This window comes from Pseudorasbora parva, chromosome 13 (assembly GCF_024679245.1).
Source record: "Pseudorasbora parva isolate DD20220531a chromosome 13, ASM2467924v1, whole genome shotgun sequence".
In the NCBI taxonomy this organism is placed as follows: domain Eukaryota; kingdom Metazoa; phylum Chordata; class Actinopteri; order Cypriniformes; family Gobionidae; genus Pseudorasbora; species Pseudorasbora parva.
Genome location: NC_090184.1, coordinates 19,018,583 through 19,031,150, shown reverse-complemented (window position 1 = coordinate 19,031,150; position 12,568 = coordinate 19,018,583). Strand labels below are relative to the sequence as shown.

General features: G+C 36.0%; 1 protein-coding gene across 2 annotated transcripts in view; it reads left to right on the top strand.

Moving 5' to 3' along the window:
* The window catches only part of ggt5a (gamma-glutamyltransferase 5a), an 18,057-nt gene extending 5,489 nt beyond the window's left edge, over nucleotides 1–12,568 (top strand). For both annotated transcript variants that reach the window (XM_067413360.1, XM_067413359.1), the window contains exons 2-12: nucleotides 2,134–2,261; nucleotides 2,364–2,459; nucleotides 2,759–2,948; nucleotides 3,082–3,242; nucleotides 3,321–3,467; nucleotides 7,309–7,439; nucleotides 7,744–7,928; nucleotides 8,069–8,160; nucleotides 9,252–9,364; nucleotides 12,046–12,156; nucleotides 12,246–12,568. In XM_067413360.1, coding sequence (XP_067269461.1) covers nucleotides 2,216–2,261; nucleotides 2,364–2,459; nucleotides 2,759–2,948; nucleotides 3,082–3,242; nucleotides 3,321–3,467; nucleotides 7,309–7,439; nucleotides 7,744–7,928; nucleotides 8,069–8,160; nucleotides 9,252–9,364; nucleotides 12,046–12,156; nucleotides 12,246–12,392 — 1,419 coding nt within the window. In that variant the 5' untranslated portion in view covers nucleotides 2,134–2,215 and the 3' untranslated portion in view covers nucleotides 12,393–12,568. The remainder of the gene's footprint in view (nucleotides 1–2,133; nucleotides 2,262–2,363; nucleotides 2,460–2,758; nucleotides 2,949–3,081; nucleotides 3,243–3,320; nucleotides 3,468–7,308; nucleotides 7,440–7,743; nucleotides 7,929–8,068; nucleotides 8,161–9,251; nucleotides 9,365–12,045; nucleotides 12,157–12,245) is intronic.

Here is a 12,568-nt window from a genome sequence, read left to right as displayed (position 1 = left end):
CATAATGGTTTGAAATTATCAGGTTAAAATTTGAAAACATTTTACCCAATAAACAAACAAAAAAATTGAAAAAGCAATCAATTACACTGTAGTGCAAATACTGATGTTTTACAAAGATTAAATAAACTACATTGACATAACATAAACTTGCACACATCCTCGCTTCACCCGTGCTCATATAGGCTATTATCAGCATCAGTTGTCCTACAGAAACAGCATCAGCTGTCCCACTCCGAGAGAAACAGTTCAGTTTAAGACGACGCTATCACGCATGCGCAGTATCTCAGCTCATCGGTTCTCAGAATCGAATGTGTCCGAAAGATCGAACATGTCCGATAGAAACGGTTTTCGATTCTGTACTGGTGATCTGAAAGATCAAACGTGTCCGATAGAAACGGTTCTCGATTCTGTCCTGCTGATCCGAGAACCGCTCTACTTTCGGTTACACGTGCATGCTCAGTATCAACTGCTCAAGTTCTCAGTTCTCTCAGCAAAACGTGTCTCAGTTCAGTGAACTGTTGGAATTACAACATATACTTCAAAATATTAGTTTATTTCTAGTCGGAGAGACTGTCACTCATGTCAGAAAGTTAGTAACTATAGTAACTTGTGGGATCAGCGCTGATTTGGTGAACTGGTTCGATCAGTTCGCTAAAAAGATACGGTTAAAAAGAACGATTCGTTCGCGAACCGGACATCACTAGGAGTTACAACTCTCCCCATTAACATATACACGGTCTCCCACTACAGATTGTGGGGTGAACCTGCAGGGTGGCTGGAAGATGTGCTTCCCCTTTAAAGGGTCATGAAACCCCAAAACACTTTTTTTGAGATGTAAACAGATAGACAAATGCTCCAGTAAATTAATCATTGTAGCCAATCAGAGCGTGTGAACACATTAGCCAATCAGAGGTGTTTACGAATCCGCTCAACAACACTCAAAGCATCACATTTTAAAAATGTCAGTATCGACTTGGTACCGAAGTTTGTATTTTTGACAACACTAGTACATGTGTGTATATATATATATATATATATATATATATATATATATATATATATATATATATATATATATATAGGCTGCACAGTATTGAAAACACTAAGGGTACTCATTAATGGTATTCATATGTGAAGAAAAGTTATTTTTGCATTTTTCAGAGCGATTTCTGTCTTCCGGTTTGAAAAGCTAAATCTGAGCAACGTCACAAATGCTGACTTTAGCGTGTGCTTTCGGCCCAAGTATGGGCTGCTGGGGACATGCTGACGTCAACCGTTCCGAGCGATTCTCGATATATATTCATGACATAAAGCTCATTCAGTCTAATCACTGCACTGTAGTATGCATACAAGATAATTTAGTTAATATGCATGAGAATAAGGTACAATAAGATACAATAAGGTTAATTAGTTAACATTAATTAACATTAATTAAAAATAAACTGCATTTTACTAAACTAATACATTATTATAATCCTGTTAGCATAAGTTAATGCACTGTGAACAAATCTTGAATAGCTGTATTTTTATTAACTAAGCTTTATAAAGACGTTAAGCGGCAAATTTTGAAAATCACTGTACAAATATATTTGCAACCTGCTGTAAATGTGCAGAATACAGGCTCGTTCACATCAGCTATAAAGTTAATAACTTTGACTATAACCAATGCACGATTCTGTTTATTATAAGCATGCACGTTTATCATGCCAAGCGCTTTAAAGCAGGGTGGATTCTGATTGGCTGTCAATGTTTTTCTTTCATCAACTGAAAACCATTTTTCCCCCCAAAGTGATCCCAATCATATCTTTCCACTGTGCCATTTTCATTATAGTTGTGGACTCTGCTATTCTTTTACATTAATGATTTTTAAAACAATATCGTTATTGTTATTATTGCCCTTGATGTGAAATGGCCTTAACAGATACACTATTAGCTTATCACAAAGTGAATATAAAAAATAAATAAAAACTACAATACCAAAACAAACCCAGAATATCGAATTTTGGAGAGAGAGAGAAAAAAAAACTAATGTTCTATATTGTTACATGATAGCTAAGCTATAGCTGCAAAATGATGACCGCTTTGCTGATCATCGCATTTGGAGCTCATTTTCAGTCTTTTTTTCCCTCCTAGAGATATATTGCAGTCGGGTGGGTCAGCGGTAGATGGCGCCATTGCTACTTTACTGTGCACGTCAATCATAAATCCCCAGAGTATGGGCATTGGTGGAGGCTCTATATTCACCATACGGGAAAAAAGCGGTGAGATTCATCCTACCTACCGTAAAGACCTTAAATGACTTATTATTTCTGCTGGTGTAATGTCTATTTTTCTTTTTATTTATCCATATCTCTGTTATCTAGGCAAAGTGAGAATAATCAATGCCAGAGAGACTGTCCCGAAAGCTTTTAAAACAGACCTTCTTGCCATGTGCCCAACAACAACACAGCCAATGGAAGGTGACAATGTGTTAAGATGAATGAACTTTTGTTTCTTGCAACCATACAAAGTGTTTCTATCACATTATTCACCTTTAAATATGCTGATAGTGTAAATAAAGGGTTTCCTTCATAAAAACTATTTTAAATAAGATACACTTAGTTAAATATATGCAATGCCCTTAGGGGAAAGATGCAACGCACTATTGTTTTTCTTGAATTACAGACCTTATGCATTACACAGGATGTAGTGGTCTCATTTTTCATAGTGCACTGAGCACTTTAAGCACATATGGTAGCTATAGTTTCTCTCTCTACAGGAGCTCACTGGATCGGTGTCCCGGGTGATATCCGTGGCTATGAGCAAGCTCATAGACTGTATGGACGTCTGCCTTGGGCCAGTTTATTTCAGCCCACTATCAAGATGGCTAGAGAGGGCGTCCACATTCCCTATGTGCTCTCTCGATTTTTGCCGCTTCTTGTAAAGGAGAAGCCAGACTCACCACTACGGTAACACGTGTACTCCCATTCAGAATGGATTCAGACTCATAATGTTCCCTTTTACATAAAACAATGACAGAGAAAGTTACGTGTTTGTGTGTGTGCGTGTATGTGTTTGTTTGTGTGTGTGTGTGTTTTATAGCCAGTTATTCCAAAATGAACAAGGTGATCTATTAAAAAAGGGGGATGTTGTGAAATTTGAGAAACTGGCAGATACACTTGAGATCATTGCAGAACACGGGGCGAATGCTTTATACACTGGAGACATCGGCAAACACCTTGTCAGTGATATACAAGCTGCAGGTAAAATGTCAAAATGTCACTTTCTACAATTCTGATTTCTTTAAATACATGAATCAGTTTATTTTCTGTGTATTTCAGGTGGAACAATATCTCTGGAGGACTTGAGTTCATTCAAGGTGTCTGAATCAGATGCCTGGGAAGTGAATCTAGGAGACTATGACATGTACTTTCCTCCACCGCCAGCAGGGGGAGCGAGCCTAAGCTTCATACTCAACACCATGCAAGGTGGGAAAATTAATAAATCTGTTTGTCCTTTATTAGTTGTACTTGATACAGCAAGCATCACTATTATTGTTGTTCATATGTAAGTTAAAAGATTAAAGTATTAAACTTTGGTGCAGAAATTCTTCCTGAACCATTTGTGGTACAGATATGAGACCCAACAATATAAAAGTTCGGAGTTGGTAAGATTCTGATCACAGGCTGTATTTATGTTATCAAAATTACAGTAAAAAAAGTTATATTGTGAATTTTTTTTATTTGAATATATTTTAAAATGTAATTTATTTCTGTGATGGCAAAGCTGATTTTTTTGCATAATTACTTAGGTCTTCATGATCCTTGAGAAATAATACTAATATGCTGATTTGCTGCTCAAGAAACCTTTTTTATTTTCATCAATGTTGAAAGCAGTTGTGCTGCTCAAAGGAGTGGTTGATCATTATTTCACTTTTTAACTTTAGTTAGTGTGTAATGTTACTGTTATAGCCAGGACTGGACTGGGGCTAAAATTCGGCTCTGGCATACCCAGAACATCCGGCCCATGAGTTCCCCATGAATGTTTTTGCTGGGGTTGGGGCCTTGAATTGGAGTAAATAAAATAAAACTAGGACAAGGACAAATAATGATAAATATTATCAAATTTGCTGCAAATGCAGATAAACTTAATATTGCTTTTTTTGTCACACAGAAATGCCCTTGGCAGTAAAGCACTGATGATTTTATGCAGTAAAGTAAATGTACTTCTTTTAAATGCTGTCATTCCAAACCTGTATGACTTCTGTAAAACACAAAATAAGATGTTTTGAAGAATGTTGGCAACCAAGCCATTTCGGTTAGACTACCATTTGAATATTGTATGAACAAAAAAAAAACGGACTCAAATTATTTTATTTTATGCTATAAATTAATTTAGGTTTGGAATGACATTAGGGTGAGTAAATGATCACATTTTTGGGTTGAACATTCATATTTCTCAAGAGTTAACACATCATTTAAGTAAGACACTGATATCTATCTTTCATGAGGCTATTAAATTACATTAAATCTATTACAAAAAGTTAATACAACTTTTAAAGAGGAAAAAAAAGCTTTGTCCTTAATTCATGGGATCCAGAACTGTTTTATAGACTGTAGTTTAACTGTAGGTTCATTTAAATGTAAGATCATGGTAGTCACAGGGTAAAAAACATAGACTGTAAAAACCTTGCTCCTCATTATATGGCTAAATGGTTTCTAAAACTATATAAAACATATATAATAAATTATTATATTTGTAAGTAAAAAAAAAAAAGTAAACACCTGTAGAAAATACAAAAACAGCCTCTATAAAAGTGATTTATATTCTTCAATGTTAATTTAAGTAATATAGTAAAAATTTGAATAAATGTTTCTTCCAAAACACCATATTTATTCGCTGTTAGCTGCAATGTAAATTGTGGTTGTGTAAAGTGAAACGTTTGTGTGTATTGCCGTTTTCCACTTTACCTCGTCATGAATACATGCTCGCGGCTGTTTTCAGCTGATTCAACACAGAACCTGTAATGTAAAGTTTCCATATCATACAATTGTATAAAAAAATCGGAGTCAAAGTGCCGTATAGAGCAGCATTTAAACACAGAGTAGGCTACGTTCGTCAGCGGCTGCGCTGTGCGGATATTCGCCTTTTGCAGTTCCATGTGCTCAAATAGCCTACTAATAAATAAATAAATAAATAAATGGAAAAAAAGCGCCTAATATGGAGGGGAGGTCTCTCTCGCTTCGGCTTGTCAATTCAGAAGACAAACCAATGGGCCGCTGTCGCTGCATGACATGTCAGTGGTACAAAAAAAAATATATATATTTTTTTTAAAACACTACCGGCCCCAAAGTGCGTCGGCCCACCGGGCAAATGCCCGGTATGCCAGATTACCAGTCCAGCCCTGGTTATAGCATAAACAACATCGGCAAGTTACGATGCTCAAAGATCAAAGCAATTGGAAACATTTTCTTTTAAAGAAATCACTTTTAAGGACATCAACAAATGGCTAATACGGACTACAAGAGCTTATTCTGGGTTAATGACATCACTAACCCTAAAATTTACATAAACTCTGCCCCTGGGAACACAACAAGAGGCCATGCTAAGAAGAGGAAGAGTTGTTGTAGTGAAGCACATTTAAGAGTCTGCTAGTTGTCTCTCAAGTTGTCGCATCCGTATTTTCACATTTATTGCAATACAGTACGGACACACAACTGCAATAGCATGTCATAAAGCAAGATGACAACATAAGTTAATTAAACTAAACTATAACTGTTCTATCTTCTTGCAGCATATACTCTCTGGCTCTGTGGGTTTTTTTGAGCTAAAACCTCACATACACACTCAGGGGACATCAGACTTATTTTACATCTTGTACAAAGGGCATTTAGGACCCTTTTTCAGGATTTTTAATAATATAAAGTTCAAAAGAACAGCATTTATTTGAAATAGAAACTTTTGTAAAAAAAAATTGATCAATTTAATGCATCTTTGCTGAATAAAACGATTACTGATGCCAAACAGTTGAATGGTGGTGTATAGAAACTATACCAGGGCTTGACATTATTATTTTTTTGCTCACAAGAAACTGTAGCTAGTGGTTTTCCAAAGTTACTAGCCACTCAGCATTTTTACTAGTCAAAATATTGTCATTGATTCCATAGGGAAAAACTGACAGATATTTTTAATATCATCTCATAATTTGGCAGCAGGTGTATTGGCTGCTGTCACTTTAAGACCTGACGCACGGATCCATTATACTGTTACATATTCGTGTAACTGTTTTGCATTCACATAAAACATAACTGACTGAATTTATGTGAATACTCGCAGAGACCGGCAATTTGACATTATTTTGTGTGTATTTGACTGTTTAAGTGCAATAAGCAGTGAAAAATAACAAAATTTAGTATCAAAAGGCGTCTTTGTGCATGCACTTTGGGTGTTGGCACAAAATCTATGAGAATGAGTAAAATTATGCACAATACACACAATCCCATGGGCAAACACCAACAATAGTAATCTGGAGCAAATGAAATAAGTGAGGGGAGGCTGGTTTGTGTGTCAACTTGCTGTCAGAGAGATCATGAGAGAGTCGATACTGAAATTTAAAAAAATGTGACGCTTTGAGCACTGAGCGGACTCTTAAACACCTCTGATTTCTCATTGTGCTCACCAAATGACTGTGATTGGCTGCAAAGATTAACGCTTAAAAAACATGTTGTAAATATACATCCTTGACACTCTTCACCGAGTGCTTAGATACACAAATGCTCCAGTACATTAATCATTGTAGCTAATCAGAGCGTGTGAACACATTAGCCAATCAGAGGTGTTTACGAATCCGCTCAACAACACTCAAAGCATCACATTTTAAAAATGTCAGTATCGACTTGGTACCGAAGTTTGTATTTTTGACAACACTAGCACTAGTATATGTATATGTATATATATATATATATATATATATATATATATATATATATATATATATATATATATATATATATATATATATATATATATATATAAAAAATTCAACTGGCCAAAGTGGTTAGTAGGAGGGACTACGTTACACTCCACTACTGAAATTAATGTAAAACACTGTTGGCTGCTAGGAAAACCACTGAAAAACATCAACATCGCAACCACAAAACAATGTTCTAAAAACACTTGTAGCAATCACAATGTTGCTGTTTTGGTGCTTTGGTCCTTCAAAAGATAAATGAATATATGATTATATTAATTATAAGTTTAACACAACCTTTTTTGTTGTTGTTATTGTTTCTAAACTGATGGACTGATTTAATTATCTGTGCACTTCAGGTTTTGATCCAAGTTCTTTATCTCTGGAGGGGGATGAGAAGGTCTTAACATTCCAACGTTACGTAGAAACCTGTAAATTTGCCAACGGTCTTAAGAAGTTCATGAAAGATCCCAACTTTGCCTCTCAAACGGTAGGCTCCATAGGAGAAAGCCTTTTGTTTTACATATTAAACTTATGTGTAAGCGCTGTAAACATGATACCATTGGTCAGGCTCTGCGTTAGTAACTCAACAGAAACATTACAGTCATTACCCTCTATGGAGGCACTGGTGTAATCTGCTATAATGACTTAAGTGCTGTGTTCTGGGTGATCATTACTGCAGGCAGTAGAGTACAGCTCAGCAACACTGCCATTATTGCTGGCAACCCACTGGTTGGCACAAATAAAGTCATGCATTAGTTCATCATCCTCGATGTTCTGTGTGGCTTGAATAGGAGGCAGTTGAGATCACTCAGAAGCATTTTGCGGACAAAGTGAGAGCAAAAATCAGCCCTGATCGCACTCATAATGCCAGCTACTACAACGTCACTCCACACCTGGACTCACATGGCACCACTCATGTGTCTGTGCTCGCTGAGGATGGGATGGCGGTATCTGTGACCAGCACCATCAACCACATGTACACTCAAGTATTATTCACACCATATACAAGTTCTAGAACACAATGAGATAATATTGTCATGGTATTATTACTTAATTGATAAATACAATGCCTTGCTGGAGTAAAATGGTACCTTAGAAACGGTTCTTTCTTCTCAGATTTGGATCCAGAATTTTCTCATCTAAAACAGGCATCCTGCTCAACAACGAACTTGCTGACTTCTGTGGAAAAACAGACCAGATTCATGCTGGTTAGTAAACCTTCACAAATGGCTAATTTATGGCATATACAGTTCCCAAAATTAATGGAATGTTTCAGTATTGATTAACATCTTTTGCAGTTGCAATAGGAGGACACTTACAATTGGATACACGCTTGTTTTTTTTAGGGATGCACAATATATCAATACCATTTTATTACCTTAAAAAAAATTACTCCGAAATGGAATGGAAAATTTTGAAGACTGAAATATTTTTCTTGTAAAACAAATGGCAAGTTAACTTATTTAACTTTGAAAAATATTTTTTTACATTCAATAACAGCTCTCAAAATTCATATTCACTTTTCATCTGAACATTGCGATGCCTAAATTTGTTTGCAACATTTGAATGCTTGGTTTTAGATTTAGTGTTTTATTCTTATTCTTTTTAATCTCTGCCATTCATCACTTATAAGACATAATGTAAACATGATTATAAACTTGTGTTCATTTGTAATTTTATACACATACATATATATATATATATATATATATATATATATATATATATATATATATATATATATATATATATATATATATATATATATATATATATATATATATATATATACACATATATATACACATATATATACACACATATATATATATATATATATATATATATATATATATACACATATATATACACATATATATACACATATATATATATATATACACACATATATATATATATATATATATATATATATATATATATATATATATATATATATATATACATATATAGCCACATGACTTAAACATTATACTTTTTGGTGACCTTAAGCATTCTTCATGTGGTAGTTGTAGCTAAATTGGTTTGGTTTTATTCTAAATGTTATTTAATAAGAATAAATCAAAGTCATTTTTATACATTAGATCAAGTAAAAATAGATCTCTACTATTTTTTTCTAGTGTTTTCAAACATGTTTTTAGATGGCTTCACAGCTTAAATAATCCATGGATTTTATTTTTTGTCAGAAATAATTATTGGAAGTGTTTTAATGAAAATTCAAATGCCGCCAATTAAAGTTTAACCACTGAACTCCTGTTCTGTATGTATCTATGTAAAGGTGAGCAGCCGCCTTCCTCCATGTCTCCAGTGATCCTTTACTCCCGATCTCGGAAACACATCGTGGTCATAGGAGCCTCGGGGGGCAGTATGATCACCACTGGGGTGGCGCTGGTGAGTTTAATCTGCACTTTTAAAACCAGATTCACTAAACAGGTCAAAAGTTAAAAGCCCCGAAAGTAGATTAAAATTTAATTTACCGGTAATTTAAATAAAAAAATAACATGGCTTTGCAAACGATATGTTTGGATTGCTTCTTTCTCTGGAATTCCACATAAATGAAAATGAGTGGAGAAAATTCTCTTCCTCCTACCACACACTCAGTTATGTGCGACGCCACCACCTTACAGCAACTATCACAATCAGGTCAAGCGCAACATGGGTTAAGACGTGCACCATCTGAAATCACATACTGTCACGTAAAGGGTTCGTTCACTCTAAAAAGAAAATGCTGTCATTAATTACTCAGCCTCATGTCGTTCCAAACCCGTAAGATTTCCGTTCATCTTCAGAAAACAAATTAAAATATTTTTTGGGCTCTCTGACCCCTCCATAGACAGCAATTTAATGAACACATTCAAAGTTAAGAAAGGTAGTAAAGACATAATTAAAATAGTCCATGTGACTCCAGTGGTTTAAGCTTAATTTTATGAAATTAATAGAATACTTATTGTGAATTATTCAAAAATCTCTTCTCGTCTGTGCCAGTCTCATACGCTGTTGGCGTAGTGAAATACAGTGAAGCGCTTTCGAAGAGAGCTACATCAGAACGCCGGCTTACCATAGGCCATCACTGTTCATGTGAGCACCACGACGCATGTATGTGATGCTGATGTAGGAGCTGGCCAATGGTGAGCCGCCGTTCTGCCATAGAACCCGGAAGTGCTGCACTGTTTACAACAGTGTATGAGACTGGCACAGACAAGAAGAGATTGTTGAATAAAGTTAAAGGTGTCATGAACTGGCTTTTTTTTTCTTTTTTTATACTGTTGTCTGAGGTCAACTAATGATGTTCGTGTGGTTTTTACATTCAAAAACATCATGACTTATAAGTAATGGGCTATTTTCTACACTGGTTTTGAGGCTCTCTCCAAAACGCTGGGTTTTGGTGGGCGTGCCGCACTGGAGACTTGGAAGTAAACGCCCATGGCTAGGATTGGATAAGATTTGCATATTTAATTAGCTTAAGCTCCTCTGTCAGTTCAGGGAGAGGAGAATGAGGGAGAAGCAGCAACCAGAATGATTCTCTCGATCACAGGGCTCGTAAAAGTCTTTATCAAACAAATACAATGTTTTATTTCTCATCGACCCGTGATTGATTGGACTATTATTTTTATATTACACATTGCCCGCAAAATTGGACGATATAAGCGTGAACCGTGTGCACACACATGCACGTTTGGCGCGCACGCCGCCCTTCAGATGTCAACTCGAGAGAGTGAATAGCAGAACAAGAAAGGAATATAATGAGATTCATCAGCCTGCCAGGCTTTGCGAGCCCTGGCCCATACGTGTTAAAGGTATGCTCTGTTAGACACGTACACATAAGAAAAACGATCTATAACAATGCAGTACTATTACATAAAAAAACACGTTTTACTCACGTGTTGCACCATTCCTGTCGGATCCAAATCCAGCATCGACCGGAGATTTTTTTTACAAACGATTCCGCAGTGAAATGAAGTGAACATGTCCTCCCCATGTGAGCTGGCTGGAACTTCATTAAAAATAAAGTTCAACCACTCATTCCTAATATTAGGATCAGAAGGAAGCGACTGTGTTCTTCCACAACCAGGAATAGCGCAATATCTTAATCTTCCTCGGCATGTTTGTTGTTGACCAGCTAGCACGAGCTCTCCATGAGTCGGTGGGTGAGGCTACTGGATTAGACGAGCTGTAGATTCTGTAGAGGCGGTGTTTCGTCGTGCACTGAACTGAAGTCCGTATGAAGCACAGGACTGTTTGCTGAACCTGGTGTCTATAAAAGCTTTTCTTTGACTAACAAGGAAGTTTTCATCAAAAGCTCAAGGAAAAGTTGATTCCTCAATTCATTACCCCTTTAAAAATTTTGTTAGGTTTTTTTGTTGTTTTGAAAAACAAGTATTCTTTTGTTGCTTTATAAAATTAAGGTTGACCCACTGGAGTCACATGTGGACAAGTTTAACAATGTCTTTACTACGTTTTTGGGCCTTAAAAGAGCACTCGTATTTCATCAAAACTATCTTCATTTGTGTTTTGAAGATGAACAAAGGTCTTGCAGATTTGGAACGACATGAGAGTGAATAATTCATGACAGAATTATCATTTTTGGGTAAACTAACCCTTTAACCACCATACACAACTCCTCTCCCAAGGCCTCATGGGACAGTAAACCGTCCATCGAATGCGCACTTAAAAATCTTGGCAGAAGTAATAGGCTATCCGGGTACTTTTTGTCTACTATTTAGATAGTAGATACAACTCTGTTGCTGTACTATCTTTTGCATACTATAAATAGGAAAGTATTTGATTTCAGATGCAGCAATACTTTTTGCGCATTAAATAATGGTGTAAAAACTAGTAAATTGACTACCACAAACCTTAGTAAATCATGTTGCATGATTCATTTATATACTCTTCCCATAAATTTTGCGCCTGAAAGGGAAAAGTCTATAAATGTATTTCCAGAAATAACCCTGTCTATGCCTTTTCAGTGGGCTTGCGCTGGCGCAATCTGTTAGTAAATCTAGCCCTTAAACTGAACAAATTTAATGCATTGTGCTTTAGTAATCCAATTCTGGCTGAAATCCCTCTAGACTCTCATGAACTTCCTGTGGTTCGGCAAGACACTGCAAGATTCCATCGACGCCCCTGTGGTATTTGTGGACTCCAAAAACGTTCTTAACTTTGAGCCCTCGTTTGAAAAGGTAAGTAGAACACAAATGTTCCTGTAGTAAATTGTTTGTAAGGGATCAAGTGAAATTTTCACGCCGCTTTCATCTCTTTTCTTCCTCAGATAGTTGTGGAGTCACTTAACAAGATTGGGCACAAAGTCAAAGTCCCGCAGATGTTTTATAATGTGGTTAATGCAATATCAAATGAAAACAACTGCATAGTGGCCGTATCTGACTCACGAAAAAATGGAAAAGCTGCAGGGTATTGACCTGGAGTGCAGCTGGAGACTAATTCACACCAGCTCTTTCAACTCTGCTTGATGCATCTGTGCTTCGTTTGGATGAAATGCACTGGGCAGATGACAAACTGACAAATTATAGCAAGCACCATCAAACATTTTACTGTGAAAAATATGAATGAAATGTTTGTTGTATATATATATAT